The sequence below is a fragment of the Myotis yumanensis genome, unplaced genomic scaffold (assembly GCF_028538775.1).
Source record: "Myotis yumanensis isolate MYYU_CA2020_CCGP unplaced genomic scaffold, mMyoYum1.0.hap1 SCAF_11, whole genome shotgun sequence".
NCBI classification, from domain to species: domain Eukaryota; kingdom Metazoa; phylum Chordata; class Mammalia; order Chiroptera; family Vespertilionidae; genus Myotis; species Myotis yumanensis.
Genome location: NW_027223762.1, coordinates 19,981,861 through 20,000,172, shown reverse-complemented (window position 1 = coordinate 20,000,172; position 18,312 = coordinate 19,981,861). Strand labels below are relative to the sequence as shown.

The 18,312-nt window shown below is 39.0% G+C and overlaps 1 protein-coding gene across 17 annotated transcripts in view; it reads left to right on the top strand.

Moving 5' to 3' along the window:
• SLC8A1 (solute carrier family 8 member A1) overlaps positions 1-18,312 on the top strand; it is a 356,279-nt gene that overhangs the window by 255,110 nt on the left and 82,857 nt on the right. For 13 of the 17 annotated variants that reach the window (XM_070429080.1, XM_070429079.1, XM_070429078.1 and 10 more), the window contains one exon: positions 15,129-15,235. In XM_070429080.1, the coding sequence (XP_070285181.1) occupies positions 15,129-15,235 (107 nt within the window). Of the gene's footprint in view, positions 1-15,128; positions 15,236-15,755; positions 15,860-18,312 lie in introns of all 17 variants that reach the window. The other 4 variants (XM_070429089.1, XM_070429092.1, XM_070429086.1 and 1 more) reach the window with 1 other exon arrangement.

Genomic DNA, 18,312 nt, shown 5'->3' with positions numbered 1-18,312 from the left:
AAACTCTTCATTTCCAAAATGAACATTGGAATATTAATATTAATGCATGATACATATTTTACAGTGGAGCTGAGGAAGCCTTAATGGAAAGATTGTTGGGACCAAGAAACTAAGTTTGCTCAGTTGCAAGATGAGAAGATTAAGTTGCATAACAATAATAACAGCACCTTGCAATTGAAAATGCTTCAAGTGTGAAAAGTTCTGTTTTATACATTATCTCATTTGTTTTTCATATCAATACCATGTGGTTCTCATTTTACATTTGATGAAATTGAAATTTAGCTAAAGTAATTTGCCCAAGGTCATGCTATTAAAAGCTATTATATTTATAAATATTTACAACTATATTTACAGCTAAAAGCTATAAATCTGTATTTCAAATGCAAATCTAGATCTAATATGCCCCCTCTACCTACAAGATTCTCTGAGCAAAGGTGCAGACTTTTTAGAGAATTTGTAAATAGCCCAAATTCTAAAAACAATACCCTTTCCCTGTGAGAAGATATGTCTGGGTCAAAAGCTGAAATCATGTAAGGTTTTGCTTTTTGAGCACTAACTGTGAACTATGTACAATTTATAACAAAATGAAAAAATATATATATACATATATATATATTTAAAGCGTACTTACAGATTTTCCCCTACAATCAATGTGCATTTAAATGCAGCTCATAAGAAGCCCTGTAATTAATCCAAGAATTGCTCACCAAGTACTTTCTCACTCTGTTTGGTCTAGTGGTTCAACTTTGTTAAACAATGTCATTATTTGCATTCTGTAAACCTGCTCTGGTTCTATAACTTCTGGTTCTGGGAGAAACTTCCGTCAATAAACAAGAAATATAAAAGGGGAAAAAAAGAAAACCCATTTTCAATTCAAAGCCAATAACCGCCATTCTGGGCCTGGTTAATTTTGAGGTGAAGCTCTAAATTGCTGGTATCGATAAGAAGCTAATTATCTTCTTGCTGATTTTCTCATGTGATGATTACCTGTAAAGTGCCTTGTGTCCCTTCTGTTAAGAATATGAGCTCCAAAATGATAAATGTTTGATGTCATTTCAAACCAAGAGGACTACCTGGAAAATATTTAAAAATCCAAATAAGTACTGCACTGAAAGTTCAGCGAGAGTCCACCGTCGGTGAAGCATTGTTTGACAGAGAAGTATTGTTTGGGAAGCAGCAGCAGGAAGCTGGGAGTATATTGAGGCTCCTGATATTTTCTGGGTAATGATTTTTGATTCATAGTTTAAATCAGCTTTATTTTGTACCTGTTTGCAATTACACACTCAGGGAGTATTTCACCACATAGAGCCAACTACTCGGAGCACTTACAGGCTTGCCACATGGCTGCAAAGCCAAGTCCTCCCACAACTACCTCCTTTGAATGAAGAAAGTGGGTCTCTTTAAAGTCGGAAGTGTACTTTTAAGTGGAAAAAGAAATTTACACGATGGTTGACCATTCTCATCTCAGTACAAATAGAGCATCAGGTTCCTGATCTAGTGGTTGACAGGGGCACATCATGACTCTGGTCAAAGAAGGAAAGAAAAAGAAAAATGCAAAGATGGAAAACTGCTCAACGTGATGCCCAAAGACTTGGGTTGGTTTTGATTTATTATTCTTTATCGAGTGTTTCTGTGAATGTTGTACATTCTTTTCACATCAAAGACCCTCCAGGTTGCGATTTTATACAGCCATCCTTATGACTACACAAAGGCCATGTGTCTGCGGAGGGGCCACTTCATTTATAAAGCATCCATCAGACAATAGCGAAAAGCCAGCTAGTTAACAAAGGAAAGCATGCATTTTTCTTCTGCTATCAGTACTAGTTTTTACTTCATTAAAAAGAGAGGGGGCAAACTTGGCCCATTGTGGCTCAGTGGTTGAGCATAGATATATGAACCAGGAGGTCATGGTTTGATTCCGGGTCAGGGCACATGCCCAGGTTGCAGGCTTGATCCCCAGTAGGGGTGTACAAGAGGCAGCTGATCAATGATTCTCTCTAATCATTGATGTTTCTCTCTCTCTTTCCCTCTTCCTTCCTTCCTTTCTGAAATATGTATATATATATATGGGGTTTTTTAAGAGAGGGGGGGAAGGAAAGGAAAGGTTTTCTACAAAGAGTGGTGAATTGGATTTCGGCAGCACCAGAAAAGAAAACCACTAGGATAGCAAAGTGAATATCAGATGTAGCTTTAGACTTAGAGATGAATTTTAGTCCTGACTCTGGCATCTACTAGCTTTGAGGCATTGGCTAACTTCAGCAAGTCTGACTTTGCTCATCTGTATAATGAGAGGTGAGCAGGGAGATTTCTATGACTGAGGATGCAGAGGCTGTGTGCTGCAGGCTGGAGAGTGGAGTGTTTGGGAAGGCCAGGGCTGAATTTGAGTGGAAAATGACTAATGTTATTTCCATGGCAAGCTTGGGAATGGGTGGTTAGTAGAATGGCGCCAATCCTTGGTATTTGTAAGGGTTTTAGCACAAGGAATTATTTATGAATCAACAGAAGCTTAGAAGGAATGCCCTTCGAGGGAAACAGTATTGACAGATGATTCCTGAAATTTTTTTCAGAAAAACTAGCCAAAAGGTTAGCAAGGACTGAGGAGAGAATGGGATGCAAATATTCCTAGGGAACAATTCAGACTAGAACTTCAAGAAAGTCTTATAGAAAAAGGAGATGCTGGAGATGACCACCTAGGAGTTTGGAGTGTGGCCCAAGCATAGAAAGAGGGAAAACAAACATTCACCTTGTAGGAGAAGGAAGCCTTCTCCTTCTTCCCTTCCAGGTTCTTTGGCTGAAGAGAGGTTAACTGGAGAAACACAAACTTAATTTTGTGTCTATAGTAGCCTACAAAGACAGTCAGGCAATTAGGCTTACATGCTGTTCTGAGCTCAGGAGAGGGGGCAGGGGTCTGGGGCTTCAGAGGTGAGGAAGACAATTCATAGGAAGATGGGAGAACAAATACCGCAGCTAAGTCTTTCTGATATAAAAAGTTATGTCTGGCAAAGCACTCTCTCTTATCAAAGTTATTTTAGGCATTGAAGGGACTGGTAGAAAGCTCTCCTTGAGTCTGTGGAGCCTTGATTATTTTCAGCTCAAAATAATGCACATGCCCAAGTGGCACATTTGGGGGTGGCCTGCCCTGAACCCCATCAGCATCTAACAGAGCTAATCCCAAGCCACTCATCTATAGGGAAGCACCATAAATTTATAATTTTTTGGATTGTTTTATTTATTCCCCCTTCCCATAATATATAGATCAGTCTAGTTAGATAAGAACAGTAGAGAGAGAAAAAATGGCCCACAAACCATGGACAACAGGGGGATGAGAGCATGAGTTGGCGGGGGGGGAGGATGGCGGTTAATGGGGGGATGATGACACATTTGTAATTCCTTAACTAATAAAGAATTTAAAGAGTTAAAAAAAGAATTTAAAGATAAAAAAAGATACACTAGTATATAGTTAATTACATTATTATAAAGATATTTCATTTGGATATCTTGTGCCATTTTAAATGGGAGGTTTTTTAAAAAATCATGGGAAATGTTCAAAACATAACCAAGTGAAAAATTATGACACCAAAATTTTATTCATACACATGATACACATATAATAGGGTCCAAATTATGCAATTGTGTATTTTAAAAGCTAAAACAAGTTTTTTTAATGTTAAATGATGATCTCTAGTGGCAGGCTTATGGGTGATTTTTTCTTTATTTGTCGTATTTTCAACAATGAACAAGTATTATTTTAATAAGCAGGAAAAACAATTCAAGAAAAATAAATTATCTGAAAGCAATTCATATTAGTTTAATTGTATTTAGTGAAAAAGAGCCTATGAAATACAAACTTGCTAATGCAAGCAACTGTTCATTCTGCTAACTTATGATGTTTCACATGAACGAGGGCAGATATCTGTTCAAAATCAAGTTTTGGCCCTGGAGGGTGTGGCTTAATTGGTTGAATGTTGTCCTGTGCACCAAAAGGTTGCTGGTTCAATTCCCAGTTAGGGCACATGCCCAGTTTTTGGGTTCAGTCCCTAGTCAGGGTGTATATGGAAGGCAACTGATTGAGGTTTCTCTCTCACATCAATCTTTCTCTCTTTCTCTCCCTCTCCCTTCCTCTCTCTCTAAAAAAAAAATCAGTAAAAACATTTTTTTTAAATCAAGCTTTGTCTAGGTTATCAGGAAAAGGAAAAGTTCAAGATACACACTTTGAAAAATTTGATTAAAAAAATTCTGTATTACTGATTTCTGACAACCTACCTATCAGTAAATTAGCTTTACCGAAATCCTTTCAGCCTAGTCTCTCTTCTCCTTGCTCTCAGTAATAATAATTACGATAACCATCACTTATTGAGTGCTTTCATGTGCCAGGTCCTGCTCTGTTTTCCCTTATAATCCCCTCAACAACCTTAAATTATTCAATTTTTACAGTTGAGGAAACTATGGCGTAGATTAATTCATTTGCATGAATTGCCGACGGTTCAACCTCAAGAGTCCCAGTGGTTAACTTGACACAATATTGCTCATGGGTCATACTAGAATAGCTAATATTCATTGAGTGCTTAATATGTGCTAGGCTCTGTGTTGAGAATCTTATATGTATTAGCACACTTAGTATTTGCAGCAGTCAAATAAGCACCATTATTATAATCACTTTACAGAACAGGGGTTTGCGCCTTAGAAAGAATAAGTAACTTACACAGGGACAGGCAGTAAATGGCAGGGCAAGAATTTTGCAACCTGAGTTCCTGTCCTAAAGAAGCATTTCAGGAGGTCATGTGACTCCACCACAATTATGGAACCACTCAGGGCCATGGTCATGGTCACAGGTACCCGATTATTCTTAAGAATTATATTATTTGTAGAAATAAATTAACATTGGAAGCGCTTAAAAGATTTCCTGGAGAGCCTCTTACAATGACACCTTCAGGATAAACAAACCTGAGCCCAACCTGCCTTTCCAACTCTATACCCCACTGGGTAAGTCTCCAAGAAATATTATTTAATAATCTGTAACCATTGGCATTCATTGTGAAATGCAAAACTAAAATCCAAGCATATTTATAGAGACTATAAGGATTGATTACTTCTTTTAATGTAAAATAGCAATTCAATATTAGACATGGAGTAGAAATGTGAAATATAAAAATCATCATCAATTCACTAGTTATTGATTTCTTTTAGCTATGTTCAAGAAAGTATCTGACAGCCTGTCTTTTAGAATATTTTATATGGATGCATGCAGAGATATTGATTGGCCATTGACTTTTGTGGCTAGGGAGAAAGAGAAGGAAGAACGGAAAACAGAAATAATATGAATAAAAAAAACTAAGAAAGCTGGCTTTATTTCTTGGTGTTCTATTTTTAAACTGGCCTCTTTGGGGCATATTGTAGCTGCTGTCCTGTAACATTTGAGGAGTGAAATCTTTCCATTGTTTTCCAGAGAAACTCTTCATTTTGAACAATGAGTCTTGACAGAGTTGTTAAGACCAAAGGAGAAATAACCTTTGGAGAGAGTCTAGTGGCAACCCAAAAATGTTTGAAATGTTCAAGATGAAGCAAACATTTGAAAAGGATGGAAAACCAACAGTTTCTTTGAAATTCAGCAGTATCAATTTCACTTAATTCCAGATTCTTAAAAAGGGTGGTGGCAAATTGGGAATTTATCTGAAGTTCCTACGACTGAACCAAAATGTTTATGTGTTCAGTTTATAGAATAGAGGCTCGATGCCACAAAGTACTCTTAACATTATCCCTAGCTTTGAGGAATTTGTTAAAACAACTTTTACTGGAGAATTTGAACTTGAGAGAATTTTATATTCCCTCTAAGGAGTACAGTGATGATCTCAGATTACAGATAAATATGTAGTCCTAACAAATTAAGGAATCAGTTTGAAGATGATGAGAATCCTCTATCATTTTGCTAAAAAGTGCCTCTATTGTCCATGGAATTTGCACAATACTAATATTATTAAACAATTTTTTTAAAAAATCTAGGCCATGATCTATTTTGGTGTATTTCATCATGGTGCCCAATGCTTTATTTTTCACTAAGTTAACAAACTGTCTCAGCATGCACATTTAGGTAACAAAACCCAAGATTATCACTTTCCCCTGAAAAGTTACAACTGAAATTTATGGACGATAGAAGAATGAGGCAGCAGTTAAGTATAAATTTTATAAATCATAAAATTACGGTCGCTTTTTAATATATCCGTATCATTTTATCTTAATAAACTTTGCTCATGTGACTTTCACATTAGGCATAACGGGATAGAGCCTTGGGTGGTATCAGAATTTCCAGCATATTATTTGTTGGAGCAATAATTCTAGGATCTGTGTGATGTCTCTTTCAACTAGCATGTCTTCTAGGACAAGACGGTAAGTCATAGGCTTTTCTTTTGAGACTAAAGCTGGCCATGGATTGCTAAAAGGAGGGAGACCAAAAAAGAATTACATTCGTATCTATTTTGCACTGGGAAAAAAAATGAATTAATTACCATTCCGTTTCCAAAGTAAACAGAGGAAATAAAATAGGGCAAGGTTTTATGGGAACCCACCACCACTCCAGTGCTCTGTGAAACTCCCCTGGTTTCCCTGGAGAACAGCAGGGTTTAAGCTGTTCCCGCCTCTTGCCCTGCTTAAAGCAATGATTTCAATTACCACTTGATAATGCAGAGAGATCAGTGCACAGATGATAAGGCCTCCTGGAGAATGACTTTGGTTTAGCTACTTTAGCAACTCTCCTCTTTGGAGTTTATTTAAATTACAGAATGGCACCATCCAGGCTGGTCAGGCTCTGCTTCCTAGCAGGAGCTCCAGGAAAAGTATGACTCCAGTCCCCTCTGTGTGTCTAGCTGATGTGGTGGGAGGGAGGAAACCTGGCAGAGCTGGGGCAGGAAAGCTGAAGAGTAGTTTCATGCCCCTTGCTTCTTTGAGTTTAAGCCTCTATCCTGGATACCCCGTTATATGGGATGTGATCCAAGCTACATATGAGAGTGAATTTGAGGGTATGGCCTGTCACTCCATCACATATTTCCTGTCCCCACCTCCACCATCTGCCATCTGCCCCTTTGGTTACTGGGTGAACAGGCAAGTAAGGACTACAAAGTAAACCACTCCTTTTCAATGAATAATAACTGTTTCTAACATTTTATAGTTATAGTCCTTTGCAAAATTATTTTGCATGCATTATATCATCTGATCTTTGAAACCATCCATGAAGTTTTATTTTTCACACTTGATGAATGATGACACCCATTATTTGATCATCACAACACTTTGAACATCCAAATCACTGTGAAATGAGTTTGATTCTGCCCATTGAATAGACAGTAACGGTGATGTTTAGGAAGATGCCAGAACTGGCCAAAACACCTCAGCTAGACAGTGGCAGAGCCCAGGTAGGAGCTCAAGACACCTGAGTCCCAGTTTGACATTTCAACAAAGGAAACAACAGATTCAAGTCATGATTCATTTCCTTTTCCATGACCATCGAACACAGAACCTAGAACAAATTCCCAGACAAATCCATGCCCAAAGTCTCTCACCAATCATCTAAAAATGGTGTGAAATACTGTTAGAAATAATATGAAGAGGAGCCCATCTTATCCTATTTGGAATGTTAATTGGACAGGGGAGTCGATTTGGGTCACTATGGGAACTGACTAGAATACATGCAAGGCTTTTCGCTGACTGCCCCTTTCTTTCCCTAACTCCAAACCACCAAGCGACTCACCAAATTAGTTTGTGAAGAGAATAAGAAGCTTTAAATGGTCCAGGAATTTAAACCAAGTGACGCAAAGCAACCCATGGCAAGCCTATCTTTCCTTGCAAGTGGTGACAAATCAATGCCAACCAGGGTGCTGGGTAATGCCCACCGTGGAGAGAGCAGTTGATGCGAGAGCAGCAGGCATAACCTACAATTATAGCCCTCTCCTTTCCTTTTAAAATAAATTCTGTGAAGGAAATGCTGCTTCTGACATGGTCATAAGATTCTATACTTTGGGGAAAAGAAACCAGCCAAGGAAGCCAGGCCTGAGGTAACAGCCCTCAGAAGTGCTTAGCATGTCAAAGCATATCCATGGCCCTGGGCCCTGGAGGGGGCAGGGAGCATTCTGAGGGAGCCTGAGGGGAGGGCTGGATTGAGCTGCAGTAGAGCTGACAGACACAGCAATGGCACTTAGCTTTGATGTCCATGTTTTTTTTTACTGTCTCCTGGCATGCGACACCCTGATTTCTATCTGACAGGACCAGCAAAATTTGAAACTCCTTATTGAAAACCCTGAATAGTCTCACAGCCTTTTCTTACCCAAAGAGACTGCCTTTTAAAAAACTAGGATTTATCCTGAAACTTGTTCTTTATTTTTAAGTACTAGCTTTATTCAGATACTAGTGGCCCGGTGCACGAAATTTGGTAGGGTCCCTAGGCCTGGCCAGAGATTAGGGCCAATCGGGGCCTTACGGCTGCTGGCCGGGGCCTTCCTTCTCCTGGCTGCTGGCTGCTGGCCGGGGCCTTCCTTCATTCCTCGTCACCCCCTGTGTTCCACGCCACCCACTGGTGGTCAGCACACATCATAGCAAGCAATCGAACTCCCAGTCAGTCGAACTCCTGAGGGGCACAATTTGCATATTGGCCTTTTATTATGCTGCATAATAAAAGGCCAATATGCAAATAGACCGAACGGTGGAACGACCAGTCACTATGACATGCACTGACCACCAGGGGGAATCCGTTAAACACAGGAGCTGCCCCCAGCCTGCAGGCCCCAGACCAGCCAAGACAGGTGCCAGTGGGGGCCCCCGATCACCCTGCTGGTCACCCTGCAAAGGGAGGCGACCGCGGCAGCAGTGAGGGGTGGGGCCTGCCGGCGAACAGGCCAACACCACCCTCCAATCGTCCCACCGGTCTCCCCACAGATCAGCCCTGATCACCAGCCATGCCTAGGGACCCTACCCATGCACAAATTTCATGCATCGGACCTCTAGTATAGGATAATTAACATACCATAGAATTCACCCGAAAATATGCAACCCAGTGGGTTTTAGTGTATTCTCAGAATTGTGCAACCATCACTACAATCAACTTTAGAATATTTTTAACACCCCAAAATGAAATCCCATTTCCCATTAGCAGTCAACCATATTAATTCCCCAACCCTCAGCCCTAGGCAACCATTGAGCTACTTTCTGTCTCTATGGATTTGCCTATTCTGGACTTTTCATATAAATGGAATCAGACAATATGTGAAATTTTGTGTCTGGCTTCTTTAACTTAGCATTCTGTTTTCAAGGTTCATCCATGTTATAGTGTCAGGAGGAAAAATAATTTTCCCTCTACCCTTCAGAGTTCTTGGCTGAGACAATGTGATAAAAATTGAATTAACAAGACCAAAACAAATTAACATGTATACTTCATGTGCATATGGGAGATACTTGGAAAAAAAATGTGTCATTCTCTGAAATGACTTAAATATCTTAACAGAAAAGAGGGATGGGGTATGTGGCCTCTTAAGGAAGAGTAAATGGTTTTGGGGAAAGATGAATAGGCCCCTAGAACCGTGGTCGGCAAACTGCGGCTTGAGAGGCACATGTGGCTATTTGGCCCCTTGAGTGTGACTCTTCCTAAGCCTTAGGAGTACCCTAATTAAGTTAATAACAATGTACCTACCTATATAGTTTAAGTTTAAAAAATTTGGCTCTCAAAAGAAATTTCAGTCATTGTGCTGTTGATATTTGGCTCTGCTGACTAATGAGTTTGCCGACCACTGCCCTAGAAGAATAGATGAGACATATGACAGTTTGTGACAAAGTTTGCCTGGATCTGTTATGGACTTCTAGTCTCCTCTCCTGTAATAAGAGTTAATCTTCCCTGGCTGATGGAACTCCTGAGAGGGGATTTAATAACAATGGAGTTCCTTTTGGAGGTTCTGTCTTTAGGCAGATAAGGGGAAGTTCAGAGAAAGCCTCTTCTTGCATCTGCTGTTTTTCAAGTGCCTATAGCTCAAAATAAATATACTGAGATGGCATAGCCTGGGGTAGCATATTATACTGTCCTTCAGTAGCATCTACCAGAATCTCATTCCTCTATTGCTGAATAACATTCTATCACATGAATATATTACATTTTGTTTATATGTTCATCAACTGATGGACATTTAGGCTGTTTCCCCCTTTTGGCTGTTTTGAATAATGCTGCTATGAACATTCATGTACGAGAGTTTGTGTGAACATATGTTTTAAAATCTCTTGGGTATATACCTGGAAGTGGAATTGCTGGGTTATATGGTAACTCTATTTTTCAACTTTTGAGAAACTGCTAGACTTTCCCAAAGCTATTGTACCATTTTAAATTCCCACCAGCAATTCTTCCACATTCTCTACATCACTTGCTACTATCTGCCTTTTTGACTCTGGCTATCCTAGTGGGTGCGGATTGATATCTCATTGTGGATTTGACTTGCATTTCCCTGATGACTAATGATGTTAAGCATCTTTCCATGTCCTTGTTGGCCATTTGTTTATCTTCCTTGGAAAAGCATCTGTTCAGATTCTTTGCCAATGTTTTAGTTGATTTATTTGTCATTTTGAGTCATAGGAGTTTACCTCGAAGCTTTTAACATCAGGTGTACTGGGGATTAAGTTTCAAACTTGCCTTACCTGATGACATCATTCTGTGGTCAGAGAAGTTACCAGATCTTCTTCCTTTGTATGCGGTCAGCCCTGAGTCACTTCTCTCTTGAGTCTGAGTGCGGTGGGAAAAGTTTCCACTTCCCTGGACATGGCCTTTCACTGACATGGCTCAGAGGCTCTCTGAGAGGGGGAAGGTATGCGGCATTGCTGTCTTCTGTGGCCATTGAAACCCTTAGTGTTTTCAGTCTCCCAAATAGAACCTCTCTTGTGTGAAATCCTCTCACCAGAGTTCCTATCACTTTGTTATGAAGGACAGCACTCTGTATGAATGTGAAGTCTGTTACCTGAATGCTAAAGGTAGTTTTCTCACCTGTTGTCTGTGGAGACCAGTATTTCTAAGAGGAGAAACAAAAACTTTAAGTACTCTATATAATCCAGAGAAGAACATCGGTGAGGGACAAACTGTTTCTCCCATGTTTCAGCCTAGATTGCTAATTTAGTTTTGACGTCCTCACACTCTACCTATTCTTTATTTAATACATTCTTTTAAACATCAGGCCGTATATCCTGGCTCTCCATTAGCCAGTCTCCTGGCTGCATATTACAATCACCTGGAAAACTTTTAAAAACTATATTCATATTGGGGCCCCACAACCAAAAAGTTTGATTTCACTGATCTGGCATTTACAGATTTCAAAGTGCCACTCATGATTCTAATACGCAGACGGTTCCAAAACCTAAGCCCAGCTATTACCAGCCTCTTAATTCATTATCTCACTTAAGAACCCACTGCCCTCTCCAGGGCAGCACTTCTCAAACTTTAAAAGGCACAGGCATGATCCCGGGATCTTGTTAAAATGCAGAACAATTTGGTGGCTGTGGGGTGGGCCCTGAGAGTCTGGAATTCTAACAAGCCACCTGCTCAAAGCCTCAGAGTTGGTGAGCCTAACAGGACCTTTATCTCTTCAAGGATTTAACTCTTTAAGACAGCCATCATGGGATCTAGTATGTGCTATCCTCTGTCTAAAAATAGAATTGAAAATTGATCGTGGTCCATTCAGGCAGTCTTTGTTAACATAAAGGTAGAACGATAAACCTCCATATTAATTTAAAATAATGATCCAGTTCCTTTCAAGTGGCCATAAAAACACTGCACAGCTGAATGAGTAAGTGACCTTGTGGGTCACATAATTGAAAGATATTGCTCTCTGGAGCCAGCCACAGGAGTCTCACTTTGTAATCTTGGAAATCACTTAATTTCTGAGTCACTGTTTCCTCCATCAATTTTAAGTAGTAGAAGGCATTTCTAGGGGTGTTAGAAAGACGGATGAAGTCAGAAATGCAAAGCGCCCATCAGTCCATGGACCTCTGAGTATGCCTAAAGAGAGGTTGAATCTTAAAAATAAAATAAAATTTAAAAGAGCCATTGCAGTCTCTAAATATGTGAATTTTCACTAAAATGTTTTGCATGAGGGTTTAGAAAGATTCTCTTCTGCTTAATCTTCCAACTCGTCTTTTTCTCACTTCTGCCAACATTAAGGTCAATCTTGGGGAAAAGAAACCACTGAAGGACAAATTGAAGCTGAAACTGGAAAAAAAAAATAAAAGATTGCTGCAACTTTAGCTTAATGAGAGACCACAACATATTTTGAAAAGATTTTTCTTTGTTAGTTAACACAAATAAAACCACCTCTTTCCCTCTCACCACCTGCCTGAGTCACCACTCGATGGAAAAACTCATAGATATAATGTTTTAAGGTGCTTAGGTCTTTTGAGACCCATCAGGTAAAAGAGAGGCTAAGAAGTAGAGTGAAGATATTGGTTTACTATCATCAAAGGAAAGGCACTGCAAAAATAAAAATAAAAAAATGATCTGTATGTTTCCACTAAATAACTTGAACTTTCTTAACCAAATTCTTTTCTACCCCAGAAATGGAACCAAAAAATATTTCCATTAGAATTCTGGCCACAGTGACAAAGTACTTACTGTATTGTAACTGACTTGCTAGCTTCCAGAAAACATAATTTTTATACTACACACTGTTCACCTTCAGAGATATATTTAAAAAAAAGAGATCAAGTCAGAAGTTTTTCTTCCCTTTATCATAGTAATTAGGAAAAAGTATTCTATGTGTTCCTTACCAGTGTGATAAGAGTGCAAGAGTTGTCTTTGGTTGAAGCACTGTCTTCCTCACTGGTCGAGTCTTGTTTAGATTAACCTTTCAGTTTAAAAAAAATAGCAAACGCTATCTGACTGCTTCCCATTGGTTCACAGAACAAAAGAAAAGACAAGGTGAATCTGTGTTCTCAGGAAGGGTTCCTGTGACAGTGCAAAAGCCCTGTTGCAGATGGGATTGGTGTGGCAACACAGGCACTTTAAGGTCCCTGCAGACCTGGCGGGTGCTAATCCTACTGCAGCACTGTGAGGAACAAGTGGGTGGAACAGAGGCGTGCTTCTGCTCTTTACCAAGACGGTGTAATGGAGTCTTCACTAACTCAGCCCCGTCTCAGCTAACTTCCCCTGTGATGGAAGTAGGGGTGGCAGTTTCTTTTGTACATTAGGCTTGGAAAGTGAGCAAAAGTCATCTCTGTAAAATATACGTGACTTTATTTTACCTTTGCTAGCCTTGCTGAGGGAAGAAATGGTTCTGTTCTGAAGCCAAAGGTGGACATTACCTATCCCTTTTGATGTTTGCCTGTCTCAATCCAGAGGACTAATTCATAAGGACTGGCTTCATCCTGCCTCTTTAAATTGATTGGCATGTCCTTTAATAATCACTTCAATTAATTGCTTTACTGTGCAAGTAGAAAAAAAATCAATATAAAATGTAATGGTTCTTCCTGCCAGGGGCCCTATTGATTGTGTAACTAATGATTTTGAAATGATATGCCATTATGCAAATCCCATCTGTTTTAGGGACCTTTGCCAGGCAGCCACAGAGGAACTGTGTTCTTTTGCTTCATCTTTGATTTTCCAGTGTCACAGTTATCGAATACTGAAATATTTTTTAAGGATTATGACCCTAGTGAATAGTGATGCTATAGTGATAAATTTTAAGTGCTTATTTTATTATACAAATTGTGTGGGTCCCTATATCTCTCACACTCATCAGCTACTCAGTTTATCCCAAACTAAATAATGTCCATGCCATTAAGGCTGTGTGTCTGTATAAATGCATTGTTTTAAAAACTTTAGTCAGAAATGTTTTGGCCAGTGTTACTGAAAAACAAACAAACACACAGCATATTTTCAAAGACAAGTGTATAGGAGCTCTGAGTAAGGTGTAATACATGAAAATTAACATTAATTTTTAGAGTCATCAAGGCTTATGGGAAGTTGAGTTTCCATAATATTAGCATTTGCCCCACCTGCCCGTCAGTTACTCACAACCAGAAGACCACAAGGCCAGAAGCACTAAAGCAGCGGTTCTCAACCTGTGGGTCGCGACCCCTTTGGCAGTCGAACGACCCTTTCACAGGGGTCGCCTAAGACCATCCTGCATATCAGATATTTACATTACGATTCATAACAGTAGCAACAATACAGTTATGAAGTAGCAACGGAAATAATTTTATGGTTGGGTCACAACATGAGAAACTGTATTTAAAGGGCCAGAAGGTTGAGAACCACTGCAAAGGATAGGTTACAGGAAGAATTCTTAACGAAATGCCTTGGTGTGTCAGTGGGTTGGAAAGTAGGGTAAATGGTGTATTCTGTGAAAGTTGAAACTCAACTTTGGGAGGGATGAGAATAGCTGTAACATCATAATTCCTCACCCCTCACTTTTCAAGACAGCTGTGGAAAGGCTTCAGCTCCATCTTTGGAAAGACAAAGCATGAGCAACTTCCCTTGTGATCTTGGTGGGGAATCTGACTAACCTGAGTAAGAGTTTAATTCTAGGGCATTGGGTGGGGTAAAATAAAGGACTTTATCTTTTCTTTTGCGGTGCTTTTATACATTTATTATTTCCATAAAATCTGATATTGAAAATATTATGTTTGGGAAATACAGTAAAGCACCAAGAAGACAAAAATATAAGCCATAAGCCTAACACTCAGAGATAAGCTCTGTTAAAATTTTGATGTGATTGATTGATTTGTTCTAAAGGAGTGATTTCCATAGCACAGCCCAGATGGTTCTACAGTTAAGGCATTGACTAAATAAATATATTTTCCTATTCTTACTATTGTGGTCTGTGTTCTTCTGCTTTTTCTTTTCATGATGAGGATAAACTTGCTAGTACTGAGTGCTCTGTTTTGCCTGAAATAACTCTGTGGCCCTGGCCAGGGGAACTGCGCCTTGGGTGGACCCTCTGCGATCTTTCAGAACTATCCCATGCTCATTCTCCAAGGAAAAATGAACAGTTCAGAAGTTTCTCAGTTGCTGTTTGACTGGAAGTGCAGCTCGTTAACCTGCTTTCCTCTTCTTTATGTGCCTTCTCTTCTCTCTCCTCTTGCCCTTGTTCGTCAATTTCTATTCTTCTCTGTTTCAGCAAAACAATATCAGTCAAGGTAATTGATGATGAGGAGTATGAGAAAAACAAGACCTTCTTCCTTGAGATTGGAGAGCCCCGCCTGGTGGAGATGAGTGAGAAGAAAGGTGGGGGAGCTGCTCCAGGGCTGAGCCCAACAGCTTCTGCTGGCCGGTGCCACCCTGGATGCCTGCACTCTTCAGAACATGATTACAACACACATATCCCTCCCCCTATGTAACAGGGCATAGATCTCGGGCCTGCCTGGAGCTCCATTGGCCAGTTTTGGCCACTCTGCCTGTTTGAGCTATTAATTTTCAATGCAGTCAACCAAGCTTCCATTTCTGGGAGAGTTGAAGCAGTCGCTTGCTATGCCAACATGAAGCCAACTTTCTGATTTCTCTTCCTAATTCAGGGTACCTCCTGTCTGCCAATTGGAGCAGGAAGAATTTGTGAACGTGACAAATTAGCAAAGAAAACAACTGGGGCCAGCTGAGAGCACCCAAGATGCCCTTTTACATACTTCAGAGGTCCATGTGTTGCCATTTCTCCCTCCATAACATCACCGTTAACATTCGGCTTGGTGAACACCTAGCATGAGCGTGTGACTCCAACCATTTGTTTTGCCTTTGTCTTGTGTTCCCACAGGAAGATCATTACCATTAGAATATTTGACCGTGAGGAATATGAGAAAGAGTGCAAATTCTCCCTTGTGCTTGAGGAACCAATATGGATAAGAAGAGGAATGAAAGGTGTGAGAGTATACAAAGACGTACCAGCGAGAAATTGTACTCTTCTCTCTCCGTGTCTCCCTACTCTCACACTTAACTTTCTCCTCTTCCTCGGCTTCCAAGTACTATATTTCATTTCCTTTGAAGCTTTAGCAGTTTCATTTTCCTTCCCTAACAAGTGCACCAAGCTCTGCCCCCATTTTCTTCAGGAAATGCCAACTAACCTTGACTGAAACCAGATTTTATCAATGCTGGAAGAGATTTCTGGCACTCAGAAATGATTATATAAATTATAAAAGCATGATTCATGTGTTTAGTTTTTCATTGTTCAGGGGTCATTTTCAAATGTGGTTCCAACTATTAAATCTCCCCTAAAATGTTAGTGATAAAGACTACTTAATACCTGTTAGCAGTGGTAAATGTGTCTAATGGCAACGAATGGGAAAATTCAAAAGAATTAAATAACTAGGTTTCTTCAGAGGACCAGGTTTCAAAAAAATATTTAATAAAATATCTTAAAGAGTAGTGGCATCGATATTCTAGTGCTCTTTGGGCATGCTATTTTTATATGATCAAATATGACATTTAAAAGGGACCATATGTATGAAACCATAATCATATAAATTTTCTTTAAGTAGGAAGGAAATGGTCCTTCAGTAAGAATTTAGCCCTTGCTTAAGGCCTACCCAGTCTTATGCTCCAAAACCTTTCTTTCTTTATAGAATTGACAAATTTTAACATGTATAGTAAAGAGAAAAGAGTAAGCAGCCATATCCTCGAATAATTTTTTTTGGTTAATTTGTACTTATACATGTAGAAAATATTTGAATAAAGAAATCAATTAATTTCTTTGTTCTCTTCGACCTTCTGTCTATTTTATGTGGCTTATATTTGATAAGAAAGGGCAAGAATTTTATATCAGCTTTAAATAAATGTTTTTCTGAATTATTGAGGACTTCCTATAATTATCCTCTAATAGTGGCTATTTAAAAAGGAGTCCTATTCATTTAATTATATGTATAAATTTAGCATACTGCATATTAATTGCATAGAAACAATTGGTTAGATAGACCACTTTGAAGAAATTTACACTTTTACATGTAAAAAATGAAATATATAGGACTAATTTTTATATAGACCCAACATTTGGGGGAATTGAACTAATCCCACATTTGTAAGAACTTGGTGTCCTCAGAGTCCTTCAGAAAAAAAAAAGTTTATGTTCCTGACTTAATCACATTCAAAATGGTAACAGAAGCCTTTGGAATAAGGGGGGGTGGGGAACCACTGGGGAGCCATTTTAATTCAGCCTATTTAATATGTTCCATGGACAGCAGGCGGAAGGAAAAGACACTTTAGAAAATTGTGCTGATTTCTTACAAAGATGGGATCAAAAAATGCCTCATTAACATACAGGAAGAAGCACTTACTTCTCAATGAATTCCTCCCTAAAGGGAGCACATCTTAGATAAAGTTCTTTCCATTGTCATTTCAATAAAATATGCCCTCATGTAAAAGCAAATTAAAATTCCTTAATAGCACTATCTAGTTTTTCACCCGCCAAGTAGATTCTTATTACTATAAATAAAATTACTGACTTGTTTTAGAAAGTATCTTCTAATGCCACTACCATTAGAAGGAAAACTGGGCCTGAAAAACTAATTGTAACATCCCCATCTACTACTCCAGAAGTCATTTATTTGATACTTTCATCTAGATAGCTTTCAACAAAATGAAGTGCTTCAGTATAGTCTGGGTTTAAAATACATAACCTGAAAGACAAATTATGTATGCTCCCCCTACACACACACACACACACACACACACACAACACCATGCGGTTTTTCCATGGAATTAGGTGTCCACAGAAGCATTCTGGCTTGTCCAATTACAATGTGCAGAAGTCATAGGTAAGGACAGAAAAATAAGCACTAATTCCTGGGATTTGAGTTTTGAGGACTTAAAAAACTAAGCATTCGTTGTTGGCCAAAATATCATGCAAATAGAACCTACAGAGAGAGAACTTTATCTTGAGCCAAAGTGTCCTTTCAAAAAGGGTGGCCAAAATGAAATTTCCTAAGATGTTTTATCTGTTTTCATTGAATGAAAGGTATAATGCCTGAGATCCTGCATGATTTAAGACTTTCATATGTTGAATTAACTAACTCCCAGGCAATATTTCAGGAAAAGACTCACTCAAATAAAGTTTAGGATTAAATTCATAAAATGTTCCTACTATAGTTGGTAAACTAGATATATACAATTTGTATAAGCATAGATAGTAGAAATGTTTGACTAAATGTCAAGCAATAATATATAGAATGAAATATATATACATGTATATTAGTCAATCACACACATTTGCAGAAATTCGTGTTGGGATTATGTAGAAATATTCCCAATGCCACATTTCTTTGGGATGCACTAATTTTTTATCAGTGGCTCCCTACCACTGTCATCAGATCTGCCTGGAT